The 8,381-nt window shown below is 42.3% G+C and overlaps 1 protein-coding gene across 2 annotated transcripts; it reads right to left on the bottom strand.

Moving 5' to 3' along the window:
• Positions 1-717: 717 nt before the first annotated feature.
• On the bottom strand, positions 718-6,200 carry TP53INP1 (tumor protein p53 inducible nuclear protein 1). Of its 2 annotated transcripts, none has more exons than XM_010293407.1 (3): positions 5,917-6,200; positions 5,063-5,414; positions 718-1,072 (listed from the first exon to the last, which is right to left on the bottom strand). In XM_010293407.1, the coding sequence occupies exons 1-3, from the start codon at positions 6,026-6,028 to the stop codon at positions 823-825; spliced, it is 714 nt and encodes a 237-aa protein (XP_010291709.1). In that variant the 5' UTR covers positions 6,029-6,200; the 3' UTR covers positions 718-822. The 2 variants fall into 2 exon arrangements, with proteins under 2 accessions (XP_010291709.1, XP_010291710.1); XM_010293408.1 differs by having other exon boundaries at positions 5,063-5,411; positions 5,917-6,194.
• Between the last annotated feature and the right edge of the window lie 2,181 nt (positions 6,201-8,381).

The raw sequence follows: 8,381 nt of genomic DNA, 5'->3' as shown, positions 1-8,381 counted from the left end.
TCCTTTACCTAGATTAGAGACTAGATGAAATAAGGTAGGGGAAATACCTCTTTCAAAAGACAGAAAGAGAGAAAGTTAGAGAAAGGGAGTAAGAACTCGAACTGTACCAAGTAAAACCCAGTTCAGCTCTCTGGGTTGTGCATCTGCACTTAACCCATAGGTCCACTTTTCCTTCCATTCCACTGTGAGGTACTACATCTGTAACACCAGTGCTGTATCACACTGCAACAATATTGGGGGACATTTAACCCTTTTCTGATACCCACATTAAGTACCCAAAACACCTACACAGACTCCACTACTGTGAGTAGGTACAAGACAATTTAGATTAGATGTCCTTCTTGTAACAGTTCAGCATAGCTATGTAATATCCACTGGCAGCTATAGTATTTCTTTGTTAGAAGGTAGTCATATATGCTGAATACAGACTGATACACAAGCTGTCAAGTACTGGTCATTAAAGCATACAGCTAACCTCAAATTTTCTAGCTCCACTTTGATTAATACAAAATGTAACTCACTTCCATCTCAGTTAAGTTTCTTTAAAATACCAACTAAGAACCCATCTATATATCATAGTTTATAAACCAGCACACAAACTATCATACTGATAGGCTTCCAAAGACATTGATATTTAACATCAACGTTTAGGACTTGCTGCAAGATGTTCAGAGATTTATGTCTCATTTCAAAAGAATGCAACACTAATTACGATTGTGTTTAAGGGACTGATGATCAGCTTCAGATTGACCACACTATGCATGAAAACAAGAGCAACCTAAAAAACAATTAGACCATAGATTAAAACCACCACGAGTGCCATCAGTAATTGAACTGACGCTGGCAAGGCTGGTGAACAAACAGTCCGTTGTGCTTGATTTGCCGAGAGTGGCAATCCCTGGTAAGGTTTTGGCGACGGAGACTGTTTCTGTTGAGATAGTGTCTTTCATTATGCTCTTTGATCCAGTGGGTGGGACGAAAGCTCTTGGTTTTTTCCAGAAAAGTTGAACGAGTAGCAAGAGCTGTGACGTAGCAGTGAACACGCTGTCCCGTTTCATTTCGGGCCTCCAGTCTAGAAATGTAACAAGCAGGTACGTCATTACTGAGGTGCATTGGAAAGACATGCAAACTATTGAGGGCAGGAGAAAATGGACATCAACATCCAGCATTTCAAAAGGGCACCCTTATTCTACTGAGCAGAGATTCGGGCTGAGGTGAGGTCAAACCAGTTTAGGAAAAACCACACTGGTAAGTAGTGCGCAGTAGTGCTGCTAACTCACTTTTAGTGTGAAGGCACCACAATAGCCTTTGTATTTTTGGTGTATCATGCTATCGTACCCTGCCTTCCCCACCCCACCTCCCTAAGCCCAAGATGCAATATAGATCAGAAATAAGGCAACGTGTGTCACACTGCTCTAGCTTTAGAAGACTTGGGAGTCAGCCACTAGGCAAAGTTTCATTCAAAATCATCTTGAACATAGATGGTTCAGCCTGATGACAGAAGCATACTAAATGAAAGCCACACAAGTAAATCAAACAACATTCATGCAGAGGAATGGGAAAGATAGACCAGTTGTGACACACACAGGAAATAACTTAGAAGGATTGTTCTTCAACCAGTCCTCTAGATTTCACGAGCAGAGAGTCAGCAGTTTTGGCAAACCCTCACTCCATCATGCACTAGTGAAAAACAAACCAGCAGCCTATGCAAGCAGGGAATGACATATTGAAAAAGGACTTCCCTACTTGACAGAACAATCACTGGTGTTTCCTGAAGCTTCTCAAGCAAAGCTAAAAACAGCCTGGCAGATTTAAAAGCAAAGCAAATCCCAAGTCCAAGTGCCACAGCTGGTGTGAGACCAGTGGCACCAGAGTTGCTTGCCTTCTCTCTCCCCACCCAGGACCCAACGACTAGCTGTCAACTCAGTGGTGCCCAGGAAGGGTGACTGCAAGACCAGGAGTTTGCACAGGCATGAGTAAGAGGTCTCTTGGGAGAGTCTGTTTTTCAGCACTAGGATGACCCTATAATAAAGTCTCTTCTGGAAGAGCTTATCCTGCATTTATTGTATGATGTCTCTGTAGACATAAGTCTGGTCTGCTGTGCCCATGGTATGCCCTTGTAGCCTTGCTCTTGAGGGCCTGCAGGTGCCTGGCACAGAAGCAAGCTCTTCTATCTCCCCCACTCCACGTTGGAGTGAAGTACTCCCTGTCAACAAGGGAATACTCCCTCCCTCTACCTTTTTCTTTTAAATATCAAAATCCACTTGCATTTGGCTCCTTGGCTAGCTTGAGATGACCAGCTGAAGCCTAAAGACTCCAGAATAGCCATGTGTGACATGCTGGTTTTCCCCTGCTCATTAACTGGATTTTGTCCTAAACGTAGCACTTAAAATACAAAGCAAGAAACAAGTGAATAAGATAGCACAAATCAATTCACAGTGCTTTGTAAACGTATTTTTTTCTGCAGATTACACCAGTTTAATTTACATGAGGGTGTCTGCAAATATAGGGCTACCATTTTCTATACAGGGCGATCCCTTAACATGTCCAACAGTGCTGGAGGTGGAACTCCAAATGAAGCCTTACAGAGTAAAGAGCTAGGAAGCCACACCATGTTGTGTTATTGGAACCTGCATTTCCTAAGCATGCCCTTGCTGCATGTCATTAGCTAGTGAAGGGTATCAACTGTTAATACAAAAGTGTTGTGGTTTGTTATGGAAAAAATAGGACTAACCTGACAAACAGGGGAAAGTTTATACAACATCCTTTTGCTTTGGAAGGAATTTAAAAGGAGCAAATAGAGATCCTCCACAAAAGGAGAAAAACTGGTTTAAAATTGCTGTCTGAAGATATTTAAGCTTTTTCCCCTCTTACCAAATATACTTCCAGCACTGATTTGCAAACCAACGCTCTTCTATTTGCCACCTTAAAGTGAAACTGGGGGTAGCAAATGTGATTTGAGTTGGCTAGAAGGCCACGTACTCATCTAATAGCATTTTGATATCTTAGTGGTTGCCTTCAGTAGCCTGGCACTAGTGAGCCCCAGGCACCGCAAGAACAAGGCTGATGAGCCTCCATCAATGTTGTGAAAGCTTCATTTTACAGGGGCTGTGTCTAAAACCAGACCGCTGCTACATATATTCACCGCTGTGTCCCCAGCACCCAGCAACATTTTGCTAGAAAGCGAAAGTGTCCTGCTAGCTGGGCTATAGAGCCAGACCTCACAGGAAACATTAAGGTATTCAGACCCCGCCCCAATTAATATTTAAGTAATTTCTTTGCACTTAGCATTTTGCCTTGTTAAAGCAGATGTAGTTAGGCTTAATCAAGTAACATCATTTGGCACAAAGGTTAGTCCTAAAACCAGTATTGTTTTGGCAGACAAGGCTCTAGAGGAAGCAGTGTTGCTAGCAGCCTGATCAAACAAAAAGCACTGTCCCAAAACAGTAGTACTTACTGTGCCAGTGTGCCTTAAGCAGCTTTTCTTGGCCCTACAATGTTAAATGGCCAACCATTAAACCACTAGACACTTCAAAACAGCTTTTGAAACTTACTGTGTTATCAGTGTAATTGATTTTCCCCAGTTTCTTTAGTCTACCTCAGCTTTAGACTTATGTCTCCTCCCAGTTCTGCCACCCAAAATAACTCGTATGGAAGTCTAGATCCCCTGATGAAGCAACAGCACAGAATTCAGTGTGGAAAAACTTAATCACAGCACCTGAGGATGATCACACCTTTAGCTTCCCAACACATTAAAAGCAGCTTAACTGTACCACGTAGTATAGCATTAGGATTCTTACTCAGAAGAATGTATTTATATCCCTTGTTCACAAGTCACTGAGAGAAGTCAGATACTGACTTTGTGTGTTACTAATTCCTTCAGACCCTCATTTTAAAAGGTGCTATGCGCTCATTAGCTTCCCCCTGATTTAAGTTAAGCTTGATGCTTAACATCACAAAGTGCCCTCCCCAAATATTTATACAAATCCCTTGTTGTCAAAGATTAATGGTATCAGCACTATACTTCCATATTACACAGCAGCATGTCACCTCAAAGCCACCCATTCCTTTGAAATAAGGTCTTTAGATATGGCAAGGAGCTGATCAGAAAAGTTAATGGGCGTCTACCTGTAGCAACTCTACCACTGTACTCATTACTTCCTGTGTAACAAAGCTTACTATACTCTTCTTTTTTTTTTTCTTTTTCATTTTCAATTGTCTCTAAGTGTAGGAACCAGATGGGAGGAAAAGTCAGGCTTCACAAAACATTCAATTATTTCCAAATCAATGAACATATGGGCAAGTGGGGAGTCATGATGGCAAAAATACACAGATGTATAGAGTATACTACACTCATATAGCTGTATATACTGGACAGTGACCATCAAAGCAGCAGTGCACAGCAAACATGCATCTGCAATAATTCCACATGGCCAGATCTTTAAGACATCAAAATCAAACAAGATACTCTGCTAAAAGTAGAAGTTTGCAGCACATTTTCTTTTACCTTGAGGGGAGTAAGTTTTGTGGAATATTTCAGTTTGCTTTTGCTCCACAAGCCACCTGTGGAAAAATGTAATCCTGTCCTAATCTACCACTACGTTGAGGGACAAAAAAAATACTAAACCAGACTTCCCTGTCAGGATAGTTAAAGTAGTAATTTTTTTTTTTTTATCTCGTGAGGTGACTAAAAGGGTACTGACTAACAGTTATGAAAAAATACACATAGCTATGGAAGGGGCAAAGTGCTTTCAAATCTACGTTATCAGCTATATGGTTAACTGCCACCAGTTTCAACAGGAGTGGAGCATACAATTAGGCTCCATAAATATTCATTGCAGTGTCAAAATAGCATACCCAACTGTTTCCTGGCACAGTCATCTTGTGTAACATTTTTCTAAGCAGGCAGGCAGCCCTGACCACCCTAGCTGGCGTAGTATTCATGCTTTATTCACTTGCTCTGAAATAAGCTGGAAAATTCAGTATTAAGCGTCTAAGCTGATGAAACAGAAACTAGATTTTTTCAGCAACAGAGCTCCTTGACAAGGGAATTCAGACATACCTTGGACTACCTGGGTTGTGAAACTCCTCATCTCCACATCCAGTCTCATTAAGGCTGTGACAGGTATTGTGGACAGCATACACAGACATGCTGGGATGCTCTATTAGGAGGTTCTCCATAGGACTGGTTTCTACTTTGATAGTGGTTAATCCACCTGCAGTAAAACATGGGGGAGGGGTGATAAACCAGCTCTCCTCCATGGGACACGACTCAAACTGGATGAAGCAAGACTCGCTGGCCTCTGGCAAGTGTTCCAAGGGAGACGGTAAACAGGAGAAGACGGGTGAGCCATCCACGGCAGATGCTTCAGCGATGTCCACTTCCTCTGCAGAGCAATTAGTGCAAGTATCTGCTGTAGGTGGCCATTAGTCAGTTGAGAGGAACCCATGGATGTTGGTGATTGCAGGAGGTTGAGAACAACAAGGTTGCACACAGCCAGAAACAGGATATAAAAAAAAAACCAAAGAAACAGAAATAAACCCCTATCAGCATGTACAATTCTTTTTTCTTTTTCTTTTTTTTTTTTTTTCTTTTTGGAAAAAAAAAAAGGCAGCAAGGGGAGGGGAAAAGGGAGTTCCCTGACAAGCCAGGCTGGACACGTAAAACAACCGTTATCAGTAAAGCAATACAATTGCGTAATAAGTCAAACATATTTTATCTGTACAAGTGGTTCTGCTGAAGCCTGTGTCAGGCTTATAAACCTGACATCATTTTTCTCATCGGTTTACATAATGTGTTTTGGTACATTTGTTTGGAAAACACCCTACACACTAATCCACACTGGTTTTGTTTAGGTAAAGTTTCTCCCAAGCTACTAGTTCCTAGGCAGAGCTTACGTTTGACAGACGTCTTACCTATAAAGTCAACCAGAATCCACTCGTCATCTTCTTTCTCGCTGAACTCTGGCTCTTGGCTGGACAAGCTATCAATCTCTCCCATGAGCATGCTATTTAACCTCTGGAACATTACTAAGGCAGGAACAAGACTTTGGCTGCTAGGTCTTTATATCCGAGGTTCAAGGCACAGCTCACACTGTACTAGCAGAGTGGCATAGACTTGAGATTAAAGTGCATAGATGCTTTATCAGCTTAGGTACAGGACACGCAGAGGCATGACTGGTAAACAGTTTGTGGAACCTGCAAAAAATGATTACAGGGGTCTTAATGACAAAGCGATAGGGAACAAATTAAAAACCCTCTCGTTAGTGCAATCTGAGGTACCAGTGAACATTTTTCCCTAAGAGGAGAGGCAGCTTCACCAGCATTCACCATTCCCTCCCAGCTAGACGCACAGAGAAAAAGCCTAGGTCTCTCCTCGGAGCTGAGCGCCTTCCTCTAGGTCCTCCTCCCCATGCAAAGGCCTTTTCAGCTGCCGGTCCCCACCTTCTCCTATGGGAGGAGAGGACTTTTGCATAGAAGCCTTGCGCCTACGGTTACTGAGGCTCTCCCTCAGCCCCCCACTCATCTTCCTCCTCGTCAGAGAAAGATGCGATGGGCAAGCACACGTTTTCTGCTCTGGACAACTATCTCCTCTGTTGACACAACCTCGCGTCTCTCCCAGAGACTCCTGCGAGGGCTCCCAGGGGTGCCCAAGGCAGTGTCTCTTCTCTCTCCCATCCCGCACGGTTCAGGGCCACTGCCTACAAGTTAACACAGTAGGAAGGCACATCCCCTTGTTAGGTTCAAAGTGCACTACATAGTTACCGGTGGGAACATTTTCACACCAAGTGCCCAAGCCTAAAGAAAAAACAAATTCTTTTGTCCCCAGGCCTTGTGCCAGAAGAGGGTTAGGGATGGATGTGGAAGATAATGTATGGTAAGTCTAGGTAACAAGGAAAAGTAACTCGTACACTTAATTAAAACCAGTGTTTATTTCTCAAGACACTTCCCTAAATCTACATGTAATTAGTCACCATAAGCCTGAACCCTACATTTGGCAGTTAAGATGAAAAATCCCATTACTACCGAGAAGCTGAATGTTCAGCCAGCTCAGATCAGCATGCTTACAGCCTTTGAATATGTATGTACGAGCCAATAAATGGAAGTCATTAAAGTAGCTGAGTAGGTAAAGACTGTCAGTGGAAAAAATATTCACCGATTTAACTACAAGTGAATTTCATCATAGTATTATTTGAATTATCACAGCATGCCAGAATTATTACATATTAAATACCCATTTAATAATTAATTAGGGAAGAAGATATGCATGTAAGAGGGTATGAGTGCCTGCATTCAGAAAGAGAAAGGGAGTAAGACACACTACACTAGACAAACCCAGCCATTGAAAGAAGATATAACCCATAAAGAACATTATTTAAGGCCAGTATACCCTGGTTCACCCTATAACTCTCAGGCAACATGAAAGGGTCATTTTGTCCTCCTACATCATCTTACCCCAGGACACTAGACCCTTACTTGTTCAACGCAAGGACAAGCACCTGCTCCATACAATACTGCTCCTATGGACATTGATGCAGCTACCTCCTTATCAATCAGCACAAAAGGACAGGATTAGAATTCAGTCTTCAGAAGCAATACGAAAAGGTACAGTGTAACTCAAGAAGTTATGCATTCTAGCTCTTCGACAGTAACTATCAGCTGCAGGAAAATTCAAGACTATGAACAAATGGTTCAGCTGCAGTAGTCATAAAAGGCTGTGTTTTAGGACCAATCTTGAGAATTAAAGATCCGGGCTCCCTTTAAAAGAGCTACAAGAATGATCAGAAGTCTAAAGAAAAAATTATAAAATTTGAAAAATGGAAAGGCTTAACAGAGGGAAGAAAAAAAATGACAACAGTAGTCATTTATGTGAAGAAAGAAGCAAACATTTATCCCCTTCTCCTAACATTCACAGCAAGCAATAGTGGCTTTTAACTGCAGTAAAGTTCAGTTTTCAGTGGAAACTAGCATGAAACACTTTTAACCCTTAAGGTTGCTAAGCTCTGGATGGGTTACTTAAGGAAACATCGAATGCCCACAGTGTTCCTATGCACCTTCTTGAGAAGGTTTGCACACTTCCCTTATAAACAGAGCTTGCCACGGATAAGGAAATAGACTGCAAGTGAAAGCTTGAAGCCTGCAACTTTCCAGTTATCTTCCACATCCATCCCTAGCCCTCTTCTGGCACAAGGCCTGGGGACAAAAGAATTTGTTTTTTTTAGGCTAGCTTAGCAAGCCATAGCGTAATTGCTGATCAGCGCTGACTTTCCCTGTACTCCCACACGCATGCGCTGCCTCTTTCCTAGATCAAGACTGGAAGTACCTTCAGGCAGAGGCTGCCTTTTTGTTCTGTGCATAGAGGGGAGCAAGATGAGAGCCCA

This window comes from Phaethon lepturus, unplaced genomic scaffold (assembly GCF_000687285.1).
Source record: "Phaethon lepturus isolate BGI_N335 unplaced genomic scaffold, ASM68728v1 scaffold6648, whole genome shotgun sequence".
Classification (NCBI taxonomy): domain Eukaryota; kingdom Metazoa; phylum Chordata; class Aves; order Phaethontiformes; family Phaethontidae; genus Phaethon; species Phaethon lepturus.
The sequence above is the reverse complement of the archived record's forward strand: the minus strand, read 5'-3'. Positions and strand labels throughout refer to the sequence as shown.

What these genes read in the sequence shown, in the direction of transcription:
- TP53INP1 (XM_010293407.1), bottom strand. Translation starts at nt 6,028, where the DNA reads ATGTTCCAGAGGTTAAATAGCATGCTCATGGGAGAGATTGATAGCTTG. An exon ending in GATTCTGGTTGACTTTATAG is followed by an intron (nt 5,415 to 5,916) that starts GTAAGACGTCTG and finishes GGCCACCTACAG; the next exon opens with CAGATACTTGCACTAATTGC. An exon ending in CACAACCCAGGTAGTCCAAG is followed by an intron (nt 1,073 to 5,062) that starts GTATGTCTGAAT and finishes TTACATTTCTAG; the next exon opens with ACTGGAGGCCCGAAATGAAA.